At 35.9% G+C, this 19,552-nt stretch overlaps 1 protein-coding gene across 1 annotated transcript in view; it reads left to right on the top strand.

The window, feature by feature from the left end:
- Positions 1 to 19,083, top strand: part of Nipped-A (Transcription-associated protein Nipped-A) — a 57,660-nt gene extending 38,577 nt beyond the window's left edge. The window contains exons 18-21 of the mRNA XM_067770832.1: positions 3,270 to 3,806; positions 3,874 to 4,002; positions 13,348 to 14,568; positions 18,422 to 19,083. Coding sequence (XP_067626933.1) covers positions 3,270 to 3,806; positions 3,874 to 4,002; positions 13,348 to 14,568; positions 18,422 to 18,994 — 2,460 coding nt within the window. The 3' untranslated portion in view covers positions 18,995 to 19,083. The remainder of the gene's footprint in view (positions 1 to 3,269; positions 3,807 to 3,873; positions 4,003 to 13,347; positions 14,569 to 18,421) is intronic.
- The last annotated feature ends 469 nt before the right edge of the window (positions 19,084 to 19,552 follow it).

Here is a 19,552-nt window from a genome sequence, read left to right as displayed (position 1 = left end):
AACTCGGCATGGAACATTCAAGTTTACTTCGTTCAATAGAAATGGGCTTGAAATCGATCCATTTAAAAGTCTAGCCATAAATAGTACACCTAGCATTTCTCTACGACTTGCAAGGGTAGGAAGATTTATTAGTTTTAATCGATTAGTGTAAGGAGGAAGATTATACGGAGAGTCCCATTGAAGATTTCTAAAGGCGAAAAGTAAAAACTGTTTTTGAATTGATTCTAGTCTATCCACATGAACTTGATAACGCGGATTCCAAATTATCGATCCATATTCTAATATCGGCCTCACCAATGATGTAAAAAGGGTTTTTGTAACGTAAGGATCACCAAACTCCTTTGCCCATCTCTTCACAAATGCTAAAACTCCTCTCGCTTTATTGACTGTGGCATTAATATGAGGGTTGAAACTAAGTTTGCAATTCATTGTAACTCCCAAGTCGACAAAAACATCAACGCTTTCCAGAGTTTGGCCATTAATTGTGTAGGAAGCTGGCTGTATGTTCCCACGTGAAAAACACATGGATTTACATTTTTCTATGTTGAGTGGCATAAAATTCGCATTACACCAAGTAACTAAACGATTTAAATCCGCCTGGAGTACAGAACGTTCTTCAACCGACGCGTATGACTTAAAAAGTTTTACGTCGTCGGCATACATTAAAATTTTAGAATATTTTATAGTTGTGGAAACATCGTTTATAAAGATCAAAAACAGAATAGGACCGAGATGGTTGCCCTGAGGCACACCGGAGGGAACATCGATGACATTCGAACAAATTTTTTTAAAAATGACTCTTTGAGTTCTACCGCAAAGATAGGAGGAGATCCAGCGAGTTAGGCCAGGTTGAAAACCAAGCAATTCGAGTTTATAAACAAGTAATGAGTGGCGTACTTTGTCGAATGCTTTGCTGAAATCAGTGTATATAACGTCGGTATGATGATTGTTTCTAAACCCATTAAAGACGTGAGTTGTAAATTCAAGCAAATTGGTTGTGGTTGATTTGGCTCTACAAAAGCCATGCTGAGAACTATCTATCAATGTAGAAATCGAAAATGTAAGGTGCCTAGTAACGATTGCTTCGAAAAGCTTAGGGATATCGGAGAGCTTTGCTATTCCACGATAGTTTTCAATAGACGACTTGCTTCCTTTTTTATGGAGTGGGATAAGAAAAGATTCCTTCCAAGCCATCGGGAAAATGCCATTTTTTAAAGAGAGGTTAAACAGATCAGTAAGGGGCTGGCAAATGTATTCCGCACATTTTTTAAGAAAACATGTTGGGATCAAATCAACCACAGCAGAGTAATTAGAGTGAAAGAATTGAGCGAAGAAGTTTGCAATCTCTTGATCGTCGCTGGAAATGCTATTTCTAAACTTCATGGTAGAAGGAAATCCGTTAGTTCTGCGTTTAGAATTTACGAAATCATACAAAAGACTTCGGGTGGCAAATAATGTTTCTTTTACTTTTACATATGTAAGCTCTATAACACTTTTTATTAAGTTCAAAATACTTATGACGGGAAATAGCGTACTGTGCATAATGAGAATGTAAACCGGTTCTCTTATATAATTTGAATAAACGTGATTTCTTATTTTTTAAAGCTTTTAAATCTTTAGTAAACCAGGCTTGCACTGGTTCAATGTACGAGCATTTGCGTTTGGGCACATGTTTTTCAAATAAAGTATAAATGGTTTTATTAAAATGTAAAACGTTTTCCTCTACATCCTCTTTATATCGAGGCCAAGTTATCTCAGAAAGCTCTTTATTTAAATTGTTGAAATTAGTTTTGGAAAAATCAAAGCATCTGGTAGAGGCACATGTTTTGTTAGTGCAGCCGACTTCGTTGCTTATGATTTCGTAAGTTATCTCAAGAGAAGGATGGTAAGCGTCTTCTGGCAAAACAAGAGGTTCACACCGATTTATAGAGAATTTAGATATGTCGTCAACAAATGCTAAGTCTAAGAATTTTCCATACTTATTTGGAAAGAAGTTGATCTGATTAAGGCAAAGACCAGTAATTCCATCCAAAAAGTCATTGTTTTGCATCTTGGATGATACGGGGACAATATTGTGATCAACGGTATTCCAAGATATATGTGGCAGGTTAAAGTCGCCTAAAACAATCATTGAGTCCGTGGACTTTATCATCGAACTGACTGATTGTAACAGTGAAATATGGTGCATATACACTGATAGATCAGAAGACGGTGGAATATAGCAAACGGCTATGTAAATATGACCCCGGTCTAGTAAGATTCGGATGCATTTAAACTCGATGGAATCAACTTCGGCTAAATTAACATCTTCAGATGGAATTGAAGAAATGTACAGCTAGCAAGACACCACCTCCGGTCCTATTTAAGCGATCATTTCTATAGGTCTGATACTCACCACAAAAAAATTTCGGAATTTAAAACATTGGGTTTCAGCCATGTTTCGGTAAAAGCAATAATATTATAGTTACAGTGAATGGTTTTCAAATATAAGTCAGTTAATTTAGTATTTAAGCCTCTAACGTTTTGATAGTAAATGCTTAAGCAAGATATTAAATTAAGTTTTTTGGATCGGAACTTTGAGGAGGAATTTTTGCTACATTTTGAGTAATCTCAATAGTCTTATGCACAAATTCGCGAACAAAAGCCCCTGGCGGCCAAAATGCGCTGTCCAAAAGTTTATCAAAATCTTCTGAGTAGACATCAATTCTAAATGAAGAAATGTTCCTTTCGTAATTAAATTTAAATTTTCTTAAAGTCATGCCGTCAGCCTTAATTTTCGAAGTGACATAAGACTTGATATCCTCAACGGAAGTGTCCTTGTCAAAGCGAGATACAAAAATCGATTTTTTGAGCGGGACTACAACCAGCTTCTTAGCCGGTGCTACTGAATAAGAAGTCACAGATTGAGAAGTTACAGTTTGGGGCTCTAAGGTTTTTTCCGCGGCCTTAGAAGTGGATGGAACCACAGCTTGCGGATTAGGGGAAGCCAAGTCTATGAGCTCCACTTGCGGAAGATTAATGTTCTGAGCAGGATTAAGATTCAAAGCGTTAGGTGAGTCTTCAGAGTGTTTTTGATTATTATCCCGGTTGTCTTTATTTCTATTTAAACAATGCGGTAACTCATCGAAACACTTCAAGGATTTGAACAAGCTATCGTATTGATTTGTATAGAGGGAAAGCTTGCTTTATTGTTGTTTTGCCTTTATTTACTTAGTATCAGCTTAGTAATACTAATATTCGTCACAATATTGTTATTTGCTTTTTTTTAGAAAATACGACAGCAAGTTAAATGTTATTTGCAAATGGCAGCTTCGTCTGGAAAAACTGAGCTAAATGAGGCACTTGAAGTGATTGAGTCAACCAATTTAAAATATTTCACTGGAGAAATGAATGCAGAATTTTATGCGTTAAAAGGTCTTCTTCTAGCACAAATTGGGCGTTCTGAAGAAGCCGGCAAAGCGTTTAGTGCAGCTGTGCAACTGCATGATGGCCTAACAAAAGCTTGGGCAATGTGGGGAGATTATATGGAACAAATATTTCTTAAAGATAGACAAATGGTTTTGGCTGTTAGTGCAATAACTTGCTATTTACATGCTTGCCGACATCAAAATGAAAGCAAAACGAGGAAATATCTGGCAAAAGTTTTGTGGTTTCTATCGTATGATAATGCAAGTTGTACACTCATGAATACGTTAGAAAAATATGTAGTTGGTGTGCCGCCGTCGTATTGGCTGCCATGGATACCTCAATTACTTTGCTGTTTGGTGCAATACGAAAGCAATGTTATTCTGAATCTTTTAAGTCATGTAAGATATAATACTAACAATTTATTAAACATTTGGATGACAATGCCTTATTTCTTTATATATATAGGTTGGCCGATTATATCCGCAAGCAGTATATTTTCCAATTCGAACATTGTATTTGACATTGAAAATTGAACAACGCGAGAAACATAAAACAGCAGAACAAGCAGGATTTATTGGAAAACTTCAAACGCCAGTAATTCGCTCAAATATAGAACATAATTATCTGGATATTGGACAAAACCAATTATTTTGATAGATCCATAAGTTAAAAAGTGATTTTTTTGATTTTCAAAGCTATCCTCCAAATACATATACATAGATGTTGGCTTTCGAAATCGGAAATTAGTCTTCTCCTAATATATTTTATTTATTTATTCTGTTTCAAAAAGCAAAAATGTGGCTGTGGTTTGCCTACTTATGTATGTATATTGCTTGAAAACAATTTTTAACTACAAATTTCACAGGTGAACCAAAAAAAGTGGTGGTTTTCGTAACGGGGCACATGTTTTTTTAAACGGTTTTATTTAGTTTGACTTGACAGGTCGGCTGCACGCCTGCACGGCCGTTGTGAACGAATTTTGTAATTGAAATTTAAGTAACTTCCCGATAAGCTACAAGCTTGAAACTTGGAATATAGTTCAGAAATCGATTACAATGCAATAATAAGAAATAAAAACTACGATAGGTGGTGCATGAATCGAAATATTTCAAAAAATCGTATATGTGGTTCGATTGGGCTCATATTTGGAACACATAATACATACAAGAATAGAAAGCGCCGCTAGGTGGCTCAACGATCGAGATATTAAAAAAAATCGTATATGTGGTCCGATATGGCTCATATTTTGAATACATAATACGTAGAAGAATAGAAAGAGATCTATGAAAAAAAATCGCCGTTAGGTGGCGCAAGGATCGAGATATTCACAAAAATCGTATTTGTGGTCCGATTTGGCTCATATTTGGAACACATAATACATACAAGAATGGAAAGCGACGAATGACCGATTTGGCTCATATTTGGAAACAATATTACATACAATCTGGTAGAAGTGACATCAAAATATTTTTGAGTTGGAGGAGGGACAAGCATACGTGGCGCAGAGTCGAGTAAAGTCTTTGGAAGGATTATGTATTGAGGACTTAGATTGTAACAAATTGTCAGGAAAGAGTCCTTGCAATAATGAGTCACTAACTGAGCTAAATAGAATGAGAAATGATAGGCAATTAAATAAAGACTAAAAACTTGAAAATAAAATAATTAAAAAAAAAATGTTTAGTTAAACGGTTTTATTGAAAACAATACTTAAATGAAGTAATAATAATACTAAAAGCTAAAAAATAATTAGGTAGGTCCTGTGCACTAGTCACCACAGACAATTAAATAAAAGCGTTGGACGCGTCAAATTTCTATTGATAGTAGGGCTGTGAACTGCATCCGGATTTTCCAACTATCCGGATAAACCGGATAGCTAAGCAAAAAATCCGGCTATCCGGATTCACAATCGTAATTTACGTAAATGGAAAATCCGGATAACCGTATGTCCGGATACTGGAATATAAAAGTTGAATATCTGCATATCAGAATTGAACGAAGAAAACATCGAAAAATTATTCACAAAATATGTTTGTAGATTATTAAATTAACGTCAAAAATTAAAAAGCTACAACAAGTGAAAATAAGAACAGTGACATTTATTGTTATTAATGTTAAATAAACATAAGTGGTACATCAATTTGTTGCTTTCACTGGATATCCAAAAATACAGCTATTAAGCGGATCTTCATAAATCCGGATATCCGGATAGTTTCACAAACGAATATTAACCGGATATACATGCCGTCCTGATTTTATCCTTGTCAACGGATATCCGTATGGATATCCGGATATTCGAATAATCGGATAGTCCCAGCCCTAATTAATAGTCATAAGTGAGACCAACTGAACTTCACATTTTTAGAAATTTCACGCTCCCAACGCTTTTATTTAATTGAGCAACGCCCTAGATTGATGAGGAGTGTGATGACTAGTGCCTAGGACCTACCTAATTATTTTCTAGCTTTTAGTATTATTATTACTTCATGTAAGTATTGCTTTCAATAAACCCTTTTAACTTAAAATTTTTTTTAAATTATTTTATTTATGCATTTTGATGGGCCCAGTCCGAATCTCAAAAAAAGAAAAATAAAAAAATTAGTCGTACTGCACTTATCTGCAAAATCACGGTTGAGCGTTTTTTAACGAACAGATGCATGCTAGGACGATTCTGGGGATTCGGATTTTACGCATCAAAATGCATGAGAATACGTGGTTCGAATTACGATTCTCTCCAACTTTTTTACGCAACTGTGTAATATATCGCACTTAATTTTTTCGAAGATCTGACTTTAGACCCCTTACAATATTATATAAATTAAAAAAACAAACAATTCACAGTAAGAAAGTGGCAAACCGACCGCGCTTACATTTTTACTCTTCATTCTTTTAAACACAATAAATAAAAGAAATATATAAATATGGATCCAATTTCGAACTTCGAAAGCCAATATCTATATATGTTTTGGAAGCTAACTTCGGGAAACGGCAAAATTTCGTTTTTGCTTATAAATCAGTCACTTCAAAAAAATTGATTTGTTCCCATACCTTGTCTGGTGTTAACAGCGTAATATGTAATTGCATAATTACGCAGCGCTACTAAATTTTTGTTGCCTAAAATGTAAAAAAAAATGTAAAGTTTTTTATTTCGAGTTTGTATCTGATAATACAGGCCGACAGCATCTCAGACCCAGAAACCGGAATATATATTTTCGAAGGATTTTGATGCGATGAATCGAAATCTGGCCTAAAATTGCTCTATCAGCTCTGGTTTTCGAGATATCCTAACCTAAAAGTGCAAAAAACACCGTTTTTGCCCATATTTGAGGTAATGTAGCCTTGCAGATGTTTTCTTTCACCAAAATTAAAGGATGGCACAAGTCTTCTTCTTTCAAATGGCGTTGAGTTTGCTCAAATATAACTTTTTTCGCTGAGATATCGCATTTTGAAATTTTCATGTTTCTAAATTTTCCTACACCTGAAAATCGATTGAGATAACATAGACATGATATAGATGATTACTAATTTTCTTGAATTGAGTCTTATTTTTCTTAAAATTTTGTCTCACACCATAAGTGTGCTAACTCACAACACCCCTAGACTATCTAACCCTCGGGTACCGCAAGCAGGCTAACCCACTTAACCCTGGTGACAGAGTTTACTCGCATATTTTTCTTAAAATAAATCTTATTTATCTAGATATCTTACACTACAATTGGGCTAAACAACTTAACTGTTAACCCATCAACTCCCGTATCCCCTAACCCCTAGAAACCACCCTTACCATGAAACATGAAAATTTCAAAATGCGATATCTCAACGAAAAAAATGATATTTGAGCAAACTCAACGCCATTTGAAAGAAGAAGACTTGTATTTAAAGTGAAATAAAACATCTGCAAGGCTACATAACCACAAATATGGGCAAAAAAGGTGCTTTTTGCACTTTTAGGTTAGGATATCTCGAAAACCAGAGGTGACAAAGCAATTCTGATGTCAGATTTGGATTCAGCGCATCATAAACCTTAAGAAATACAAAGTCTGGTTTCTGGGGCTGAATGCTGGTTAAATTTTGTCGGCCTGTTTAATCGAAAGTTCAGATTTGTTCTAGTTGTCGCGACATTAGGACTGTTTCGGTAAATTTTCAACTTCAATATAGCAATAAGGTCAAAAAATTACATTTGGGTGTAGCCATTCCTATTCAACTTAAAAGATGTTCTTAATTGAATGCACAGTTCTGACCATGATTTTTTTATGTCTATTTCACACAGAGGCTTAATGAAATAATTAGTCAAGTTTTCTACATTAAAACCCTAATTGAACTCAATCTTCCATACAAAATACAAATTCTTAATTATCTCATTATTGCTTTATTGAATGCCTAATTGAGTGAAAAATCTAGTCTTCGAATTTCATTGTCAATGTAACAAATGACAATCAAAAATAAATTATTTTCAAGGTATTTGTTTAACCGGCTTTAGGTCCAATTTTAAGTATTAAAACACCAAAAATTGTTTTTCTTTAGTTTACCAATATATTTCGGTTACACACGGTAACCGTCTTCAGGGCTTTGAACTATAAACAAATTACAGAAACATAAAATAAAAATACAATTGACATAAAAAATTGAACAAACATGAACATTTCTCTACATACATTATTTTACACGTCTTCGCTGTTTAACGTGGAGCTAGTCACTGTCCGCATATTGTTTATCAAGAGTTTGTAGTAGCTCGCGCAGTTATCAATGTCCGTTTTGTAATTCATTCGTATGTTAGTCGGTGTGTTTAAAATATGAAGTACCTCTAAAGTCAATCTCTTATTATATTGTTTCTCTTCCTGAAGTATTGTTGTTTGGTTAAAGTTCGGAGAGTGGTTTTTCGTCGTACAGTGTGTCATAAGTGCTGTTTTTTGGTGAGTTGCTTCGTGGCAATGTTTAAAATCTGATTTATGTTGGGCTAGTCGAGTTTTTAATTTAGCTTTGGTTGTGCCCACATATATATTATTGCATGATTCCATGTCATTTCCATTACATGGTATTTTATATATCACATTGCTTCTATCCGCCTGAGGTACCTTAGATTTTGTTCTGTTGAATAAATTTTTTAATGTGTTAATTGGCTTGTGCGCTATTCTAACTTTTTCTTTATTATAACAATTCGAGTTTGCTAAGCGCTCTGATAAATTTGGTACATAACATAATGACTTGAAAATTTCAGGTTTTTGTGATTCCCGTTGACTAGCTTGTGATGTACATCTTTTAATTAGGGTATTCTAACTTTTTCTTTATTATAACAATTCGAGTTTGCTAAGCGCTCTGATAAATTTGGTACATAACATAATGACTTGAAAATTTCAGGTTTTTGTGATTCCCGTTGACTAGATTGTGATGTACATCTTTTAATTAGGGTATTTGTAATATTTTCAGGAAAATCTTGACTTTTTAATAATACTTTTGCTTCTTCTTTGATCTCTTCGTGGTAAGCGTCATCTGATATATTTAGCATACGTCGTATACAGCCCATTGCTGTATTTATTATCATCGTCTTTGGGTGTTTCGAATGAAAGTTAATGATTCGTCCTGTAGATGTGGGTTTCTTATACCACTTTAACTTCAATTGGTTGCCTCGTCGAATAATAATTGAGTCAAGATATGGCAAAAAAATAGCGGATATCTTAAAAAACGTCACGGTAAACTCGAGTTATAACATAAAAAATACACTAGACTTCAAAGAAAAAATAAACAACTCGTATATCTATGACGATGAAAGACTAATATCATTTGACGTAGTTTCCCTGTTTCCCAGTATACCAACCCAACTAGCACTTGACATCATAATAAGAAAATGGACGACAATAGAGAAGCATACGAAACTACCAAAAAAAATGTTTATAGAAATGTTAAAATTTTGCATCGAAGATAATCGATATTTCAAATTTAATGATAAAATTTACACCCAGCTCAAAGGGTTGCCAATGGGATCACCGACCTCACCAGTGATTGCAGATATCGTGATGGAAGAGTTGTAGGAGAATACAATGAAAAAGTTAACAAGAGTACCAAGATTAGTCACGAAGTACGTGGACGACCTATTCGCCATAATAAATGAAGATGAGGTACAAAACACACTTGACGCATTAAATTCCTATAACAAACATATAAAGTTCACAACGGAACTCGAAGACGACGGAAAATTGCCATATCTTGACTCAATTATTATTCGACGAGGCAACCAATTGAAGTTAAAGTGGTATAAGAAACCCACATCTACAGGACGAATCATTCAGACCAATTCCAAATATTCTCGCGGAATTTTGTTCTCGCGGATTTTTTTATTCCCGCGGAAAAATTCCTCCAATTCTGTTCTCCTAGGGAGAACAATAATTGGGGAATAGGAATTTCGAATTTTCGAAGTCAGCTGTTTTGTCAATTGAAATTTCGTTGCACATTTCTTATTTTGTTTAAAAAATTGAAAAGTTTAATTATTGTTGCAAATTTGTTGGAAATTAAGAAATAAAATATAAACATTGCACAGTATTTATTGCATTTCATGTGGTATTCACTGAAATGAGTAATGAATTGGTGCCACAGCAACATCAACAGCGGAACATAAGAACAAGACGGCCGCATAACACAAATCTGCCGGAGTTGCCTGCTTTCATTCAGCAAAGCAATTTTCTGGCGGCCAAGTTGAGTTGAATTCGTCCTTCATCATATGCCAAAATCTATTTAAGCCTTATTAAAAAATCCTTGCGCAATTTCTGGATGGCTGCATCAAATTTGTATACCAAGAGCTCTACCGTTGCTTATGATATACTTTTCGACTTAAAATAAAGAATATTGTGGTTGTAGTTGTTGTTGTATTAACAGTGAGAATATTGTGGTAGAATATAAATACATCTTTTAGCACAAATTTGTACAAATAAGTGTTCTTTCTTAAAATAACCAATTTCCTTTAACTATTTTGATGCATTCCCTTTAATTTAACAAGTGAAAAAACTCCTATGAAATGGCAGAGAAGTCTCCCTCTCCCTCACATTCATAATACCTACTTTTCTCCCATAACCAGTTTCCGCTTTTTCGAACATTGTTCAGAATAGGAGGAAAGGGAGAAGTGAAAAAACTCACAAGGAATTTTTATTTAGAATACGAGGAATGGGAGAAGGGAGAAAACTCGCACAGAATTTTCGTTTAGAATTGGGCTGATTAACTTTCATTCGAAACACCCAAAGACGATGATAATAAATACAGCAATGGGCTGTATACGACGTATGCTAAATATATCAGATGACGCTTACCACGAAGAGATCAAAGAAGAAGCAAAAGTATTATTAAAAAGTCAAGATTTTCCTGAAAATATTACAAATACCCTAATTAAAAGATGTACATCACAAACTAGTCAACGGGAATCACAAAAACCTGAAATTTTCAAGTCATTATGTTATGTACCAAATTTATCAGAGCGCTTAGCAAACTCGAATTGTTATAATAAAGAAAAAGTTAGAATAGCGCACAAGCCAATTAACACATTAAAAAATTTATTCAACAGAACAAAATCTAAGGTACCTCAGGCGGATAGAAGCAATGTGATATATAAAATACCATGTAATGGAAATGACATGGAATCATGCAATAATATATATGTGGGCACAACCAAAGCTAAATTAAAAACTCGACTAGCCCAACATAAATCACATTTTAAACATTGCCACGAAGCAACTCACCAAAAAACAGCACTTATGACACACTGTACGACGAAAAACCACTCTCCGAACTTTAACCAAACAACAATACTTCAGGAAGAGAAACAATATAATAAGAGATTGACTTTAGAGGTACTTCATATTTTAAACACACCGACTAACATACGAATGAATTATAAAACGGACATTGATAACTGCGCGAGCTACTACAAACTCTTGATAAACAATATGCGGACAGTGACTAGCTCCACGTTAAACAGCGAAGACGTGTAAAATAATGTATGTAGAGAAATGTTCATGTTTGTTCAATTTTTTATGTCAATTGTATTTTTATTTTATGTTTCTGTAATTTGTTTATAGTTCAAAGCCCTGAAGACGGTTACCGTGTGTAACCGAAATATATTGGTAAACTAAAGAAAAAATTTTTGGTGTTTTAATACTTAAAATTGGACCTAAAGCCGGTAAAACAAATACCTTGTTAACAGAAAAAGGTCGCCAAAGGATTTCATTAAATTATTTTCAACAATTTACCATGATTTAATCACAAGAGGTTTGCTCGACAGACACATTTTTTGACAATTGCGGCCATTTTGCTCCCAAATCGAATTGACATACGTTAACTGTGTTGTTTCTTTGCCATTTTTCGAAAAATATTAGTAGTAGAAAAAGGAAGCAATCAGTTTACAAATATCCGATAAGTACTGAACTCCTTAGAACAATTTTTTTAATTTTATGAAATTATTAATTATGCCATGATCTATTAGTGTGGCTGAACATAGGTTTTATGAAAAGTACGGACACCAAGGAATCGTACACATTCGTAAACCTATGAACATACGAAACCTAAACCACTTGAAAATTCATCGTTCAACGTCAAAAACTTGACTAGTAAATCGATTCACGTAAAAATGACATTAGTAAATAATGAAGATGCCATAACGAAATGTACTCATTGAGCACGTTAACTTAATCATTCCGTATGTTCGAAACATTCGTCTCCATTTAAGAATTTGAGGAATCGGTTTATATTTTGAATATTATGTACCTCGTGAGGTAGTATCAAACGAACGTGTTCCGAATATTCTAAATTAACGGTTTATCATGAACACTTCCATGAATACTTAACGTAATGGAGCTTTCCGAAATTTCAGAATAAAAAGGTGAATACTCCCTGTGTAGCAGGACCGCATAAAATCTGAACTCTTCTGTCAAAGCCAAGACCGGAATATAAAGTTCTAAGGCAGTAAGCCAATTTCTTTTATTTTTGCCTGCCTTTTCAATATCGTTCTATCTCAAAATATTTTTCAAAAACTTCCCATTTCATGATTTGTCACAAAAACGCCCTATATTAGAATTAGATTGAAGAACGCCTCAGAATGATTTTCATTAACTCCCTCTTATGTCAAAATGCATTGAACTTATGCTCATATAGGCAGTTTTAGAAACAAATTTTGATATAGTGTAATTTTGAATAACATTCTAAACCAACATAGCTCTTTATCAATTCACGAAATATTTAGAAAATTTATCATTTCCTCCAAAACCTGTTGGCATTTACAAATTTATTATCACTACTAATATACTACCAAAGGTACTTTTCTACTACAATTTTCGCTAAAGGGGATTGAATTATTACCAGTTTTCGTTACTTCGTGAAAGCAACCCGTCCAGGTTTTCAATTTGGGAGTGTCAAAGCTCTGCCGGCATTGAAGAACAAACCTCTAGTAATAGAATCATGACAATTTACGAAAAATAGAAAAACACGAAAAAATTCAAAATTTTATTTTTGCTGCATTTGGCTTTTTCGAAAATATATTTGTTTAGGTGCAACATCTGTGGGTAGTTGCATATTCATTTTATTTTGTTTGTATTTATAGTTGAGAAGGAAACGGCTGCTTTCCATTTTAACTATTTTTTTGTAAAAACGAAATATTTTCTTTTGGGGCTGCTGACAGATGTTCCCTTAATGAAGTAAAAGGCATTGTATGAAAAAAGAAACATAATTATTTCATTAAACAGAATTCTGATACGATTAACTTTCTGTGTGAAAAGGGTATTAATTATTTTGTAACAACTTGTTGCCTTGCCGCAAAATCACTTTTACGCATTAAACCAAATTTTCGCGAAATGCAGAGCGATTCAGATTAATATTTTGGGCAACAAACAGTTGTTCGAATTTTGTTGCCATGTGTTATTAATAAATTAGTATGTCATCGCCATTTATAAATGTTTATTCCAGACACTAGACAATCAAAATGCAAGCCAAACAATAAATACGCAAACGAACTCATCGGGATCAACTGTTAATCCAATTAAAGCTACTCCTTCGATGTGGCGCTGTTCAAAAGTAATGCATGTCCAACGTGAAATTCATCCAACAATTCTTAGCTCCTTGGAAGGAATTGTTGATCAAATGGTTTGGTTTAGAGAAAGTTGGACCGAAGAAGTCTTAAGACAATTGCGACAAGGTCTAATTAAGTGCTATGCTATTGCGTTCGAAAATAGAGGTGGCGTTAATGAAGCAACAATAACACCACATACTCTACACTTCGTTAAGAAATTGGGATCGACATTTGGCATAGGTATTGAAAATATACCTGGATCTGTTGCAACATCCGCCACAAATTCAGCAGCATCTGAGTCTATAGCTCGTAGGGCTCAAGTAACTTTCCAAGATCCGGTATTCCAAAAAATGAAGGAACAATTTACCAATGACTTTGATTTTTCTAAGCCAGGTGCTATGAAGTTGCACAATCTTATATCCAAATTAAAAACATGGATTAAAGCGTTAGAAGCCAAAGTTAAAAAGCTTCCCACATCATTTCTTATCGAAGACAAATGTAGATTTTTGTCAAATTTTAGCCAAAAAACAGCTGAAGTAGAGCTTCCTGGAGAGCTACTTTTGCCATCATCTTCTCACTATCATATACGCATAGCAAGATTTATGCCACGCGTGGAAATTGTTCAAAAAAATAATACAGCAGCCAGACGATTATATATACGTGGCACAAATGGTAAAATTTATCCCTATTTAGTAGTTATAGATACTGGTCTTGGCGATGCTCGAAGGGAGGAACGAGTATTACAATTAATGCGCATGCTGAACTATTATTTGGAGAAGCAAAAAGAAACTGCAAGACGTTTTTTGAATATGACAATACCAAGAGTAGTACCGATATCACCACAAATGCGGTTAGCAGAAGACAACCCAACAAGTATTTCCTTAAAAGAAATCTATAAGAAATGTTGTTTGAAATTAAAAATAGATCATGATCTGCCGATAGTTAAATATTATGATCGCCTTTCGGAAGTTCAGTCGAGAGGTACTCAAACCACACATACAGTATTGTGCGATATATTTTGTGAGGTTCAAAGTACTATGATTCAAAGTACATTGTTTAAGAAATGGGCCCTTAATAGATTCCTTTCATCCACTGACTTTTGGCAGTTTAGAAAAATGGTAAGTACATTAGTATTACTAAGCTTTGAAACAACCGAATATATATTGTTAAGTGCTGGGTTACGGACGCAACATTTCTGCGAATTTAACCTGCTTATCAGGGATCAAACTCTATTCCTAACAAAATCGTAAATATCTTTTCGTTATCTGACTATATTATACCCAGCAAACATTCGGAGTCTTAAAAGTCAGAAAGGTGTCCTAAATTGGAGCATTTACGCTCTTCATGAGCTAATTTTGGATTCCGAAAGAACGTATTTTCCTTGTTGCGTCGGTCGTCCGATATGAGCCTTATGTCATACATTATGTGAGTCTAAATAGAAGTTCAATTAGACTCCTAAATGAGCTTTGCAACAAAATAAACGGCTACTTCCCTGATCTCTCCAGCTTTTTCGCCTCTCGAAACCTGACATTATCACCAACTAAATCATCAGTGAACTTATTTACAACGTAGACGTCCCAAATGTCGACCATTTTGAACATCCACGTCAATGGCACTATGCTACCGACTGTGTCTTACACGCCAAAATCTTGGGTGTGACGTTTGATCAGGATCTACATTTTGGTGAACATGCAGCCGAAATTGTAACGAAAATCCAGAGCCGCAATAAAACCCTCAAATCTCTTGCTGGCAGTACTTGGGGTAAGGATAAATAAACGTTCATTACAACTTACATAGCAATTGGCCAGCCAATTGCATGCTACGAGTTCCAGATTTGGTCGCTAAGCCTAAAGACTATTCACTGGAAGAAGCTACAAGCCTCCCAAAATAGTGCCCTCAGAACCGCCATAGGTTGTCTTCTTATGTTCCCAGAACACCATCTACATAATGAGGCGACAATACTCCCCATCAGGGAGAGAAATGAAATGCTAACCAAACAGTTCCTGTTGAATACCCAGAAACCCGGGCATCCCAACAGACATCTGATTGATGAGCCAACACCGCCCAGGGGCTTAAGGGTCATCTCGGTAAGCATTATGAGGAAATACGGCACCTTAGAACAGCCGTATGAGGCCAAAAACACAAGCAGGTCCTCAGTGAACTCCACAAACAGGCGTCGGACCTTTATGACAGGAATTGCCCGGTGAATCCTGTACTCAAAGAATAATACCCAAAACAGGCAGAAGAGGAACGCACTCAGGCTCCAGCGGGTTAAGGGCTTAGAATATACCCACGGTAGGTATGCCTGTCTTTACTTTACTTACTTTACAAAGTAAAGTAAAGTCCTCTCTCAGCGAACGAAAATCATACTCTACAAGTCACTTATCGTACCCGTCCTGCTATATGGGGCAGAAGCATGGACCATGACAACAGCAGATGAAGCGGCTTTGGGAGTGTTCGAGAGAAAAGTTCTTCGAAAGATTTATGGACCTCTACGCGTTGGCGATGGCGAGTACCGAAGAAGATTTAATGATGAGCTGTACGAGCTATACGCAGACATCGACATAGTCCAGCGAATTAAAACGCAGCGGCTGCGCTGGCTAGGCCATGTTATGCGAATGAAAGATGATGCTCCGGCCAAGAAAGTGTTTCTATCGGAACCCACCTATGGAAGCAGAGGTAGAGGGCGGCCCCCACTCCGTTGGAAGAACCAGGTGGAAAACGATTTAAACTCCCTTGGTGTGACCAATTGGCGCCGGTTGGCGGAGCGAAGGAGCGACTGGCGCGCCTTGTTGGACGGCCATAACTGTTTAGACGGTTAAGCGCCAATTAAGTAAGTAAGTAAGGTATGCCTGTCGTAAGAGGCGACTAAAATACCGGATTCAAGGGGTTTGTGTAGTGCAGCCCTTTCAGGTTGCCAGCGCAATACATAGCTTCTCCAAACCCAATTGTCAACCTCACCTATCCGTGGCGGATCCTGTTCCATTAACAGCCGAGGCTCTGGCGACCCCGAAGTCCTCATGGGTGTAAGGGGTGGGAGGGCGGTAATGGCCTAGGAGGCCGCATGTGGTCATAACAAATCGTTGCCGAAATGGTCGGGCTTAGTACCGGAACGTACCGGATCTGCATCCGGCAAATGACCATCAACTCGATAACACTCCCCAAGGCCTTCGGGCCGATCAGACCCCTTAAAGAAGTCCGATCAGACTCCTATTACGCTCATAATTTACTTCTTATATGACTCTTTTTGGAGTCAATTGTGTGAATGTTTTAAAACGTGTTTTTCAACAAAAGCACTCAAAATACGGCCTTTATAAAAAAATACGGACACAGACCTTAAATTACGGACATGTCCGGTCACCCTATGTCCACCACGTACGTGCTGTCAGTTGAAAATGGCGTACGTCGTGACGGTGACGGATTCTATCTGCTGAGCTCATTAGTATTCCGTAGAAAACCGTTGATTTTTCTATTCCCATTTTGTCAAAGCGGGCAAAATTTTTACCCGCTTCTGGCCTTTGTAAATCACCCGTACCGTTTCAGAAATCTTTTGCCTGATTATATTTACTTCAACTGTGACTCCACCATAAGCAACTTCTATCTTTTTGCGAACTTTGACATCAGTCTACTTTATTTTCACTTTATTCGCAGCATTTTTGAAGTTTTAGAATAAAAGAAACAGCAACTGATCAACGTTTAAATATTTCTAGTAACTTAAATTACTATAAAACATATTTCAATGCAATTCCTACTAATACAAAAATTGTGCTTTGGCGCTTCATTGTGACAGTTGTGTTTCCCTTCGCTTTGAAGCTCTCAATTGTCACTGTTAGGCCCGGTTTTTCAGTACAAGTTCAACTCAGTTTGTCAGTTAAACTACGCTTAACCTTATGCTGCAGTTTTTCAGTCAACTTTAACTGAAGTTTAAGCTGAGCTTAAACGGCCGATCTGGCAGGGTTAAACTCTAGTTAACCTATCGGTTATTTGCGAACGTCGAAATGGCGTCGAATATACCCACCCAACAAGCATTTGGGCTTGAGTACCATTAGAGCTCATGTTGATAACTAGGCATACTTCTAAAATCTCAAGAGTTGTTTCGAAACAGTGGCTCAACTCGAGAATCATAGCGTATTCAGCAAAAGAGGGAATTTTTTATAAAACTTAAGTTGAAAAAATTTAATTCCCAACTTGTGGTTCTCTAACTGAACTCGAATGTAAGACTCCATACCACAGTATTTTCACGAAAATAAAATAAAATGCATATAATTTATTTTTGATTAATCACTCTTTATTACGGCTATCAACCAGGTGTTTATTTCTCACAATAAATAGCTGTTGGTTTTGGTGACACCTCCTTGGAGATTTTGTTTTCAACTCCACCTCAACTCGATATCCAATGTAGGATATCAACTCGAGAAATGTGTTGAATATTCATTTAAGAATTGCATATTTCTCAAAATCTCTCAAAGGTTGGAAAATAATTTAAGGATGACGTCTTAAGGAAGGTTTCGACGTCGGAGATTCGAGAACTATACATTTTACAAAATTTCTCAAAGGTTGGATAGTGATTCGAGAATGAAGTTGGATATCAACTAGAGATATCACCTCCGGAACTAGATATATTTCGCTGGAGAAATTTTGTCCACGTTTGTTGGGTAAACAAAATCCAGCTGTTGCCATATTTGCAAATTATCTAGATAAAAAAACCAATGTTGCCGCACAAAAAAACCTACGCCAAAGGCGGCCTTAAACTGTGACTGAAAAATTGCTCAGTAGTTTAACTGGAGTTTAAATTTGACTCGAGTTTAAGCAAACTTAGTTTAAGCTTAGTTTAACCAACTATTGAAAAAACGGGCCTTAAAGCTTGTCGTAAAGTTCAATATGACGCCGCCCTAATCGAGCAGAAAACTTTTAGAAGCTATTGTAGAAAGATGCATTAATAAAGCAATACTATTGATCTTTTTATTATAGCTAACTTTGCAGGTGGCTCTTGCTTTCCTGTGCGAACACGCTCTTCATTTGACTAGATTGAACGCAGATATGATGTACATTCATCAAGACTCTGGATTAATGAATGTTTCATATTATAAATTTGATATTAACGACGAGAAGGAAGAACTCGATTCAAATAGGCCAGTACCATTTCGTTTAACACCGAACATTGCAGAATTTGTAACAAATATTGGAATAACTGGCCCATTGTCTGCTGCAATGGTGGCAACTGCACGATGCTTTGTCCAACCAAATTACAAACTTTGTTCAATCCTGAAGGCCATACTCAGAGACGAAATAATTGCTATACAAAAGAAACGCATACGAGATAACAAACTTGTTGAGTCAGCAACGGATTCCAATATTGATCTAAATGCAATGGATAACACAATTAGTTTGGTTAACAAAGCTGTAACAGTAATAATGTCACGACTGAATGCCATTTCATATTTCGATAATACAGAATTAAAAAAAGTCACAATTTTAATACAATCCGCCATTAATCCAGATAATTTGTGTCGCATGGATCCAGCATGGCATCCATGGCTATAAAGTAGATTATAATTTAAAATTAATTTTTCAACTTCTGTCTAAGGTTCTTTTAATATTTAAAATAAAATTTAATTAATATATTTGAATAATGGCAACAAGTTGTAAGCACGGACAGGAAGAGGCAAATGACTAGAGATAGTGTGAAATGATGGAGAGTTGAATAGAAGTGTGATTGAAGGAGTTGATATGCGCAATACAAAGCTTTAAATCTTCACAGCTCCCGCAACCCAATTATCAGCCTCACCTACCCTATGGGAATCCTGTCATCATATGCATATTAAGCAGACGAGGCTCTGGCGACCCCAAGTTCCTCATGGAACAAAGTGGTGTGAAGTGGAGTGTTCTAGACGGTTCAATGTGGTCATATAAAATCGTTCCGGTGATGGTTGTGTTATACCTTAATGATGCTTGTTACCGGAGCGTACCGCATCTATAACAGGCAAAGGACAATCAACATCGATAACACTCGCCAAAACCTTGTAGGAGTATCTTTATCGCTAAAAGGGGAGAAGAGCTAGGACTGAAGAAGGTTTTCATCATCAGTTATAAACTAAACAA

Source organism: Eurosta solidaginis, chromosome 3 (genome assembly GCF_040869045.1).
Source record: "Eurosta solidaginis isolate ZX-2024a chromosome 3, ASM4086904v1, whole genome shotgun sequence".
NCBI lineage: Eukaryota > Metazoa > Arthropoda > Insecta > Diptera > Tephritidae > Eurosta > Eurosta solidaginis.
This window is presented reverse-complemented; position numbering and strand designations above follow the sequence as displayed.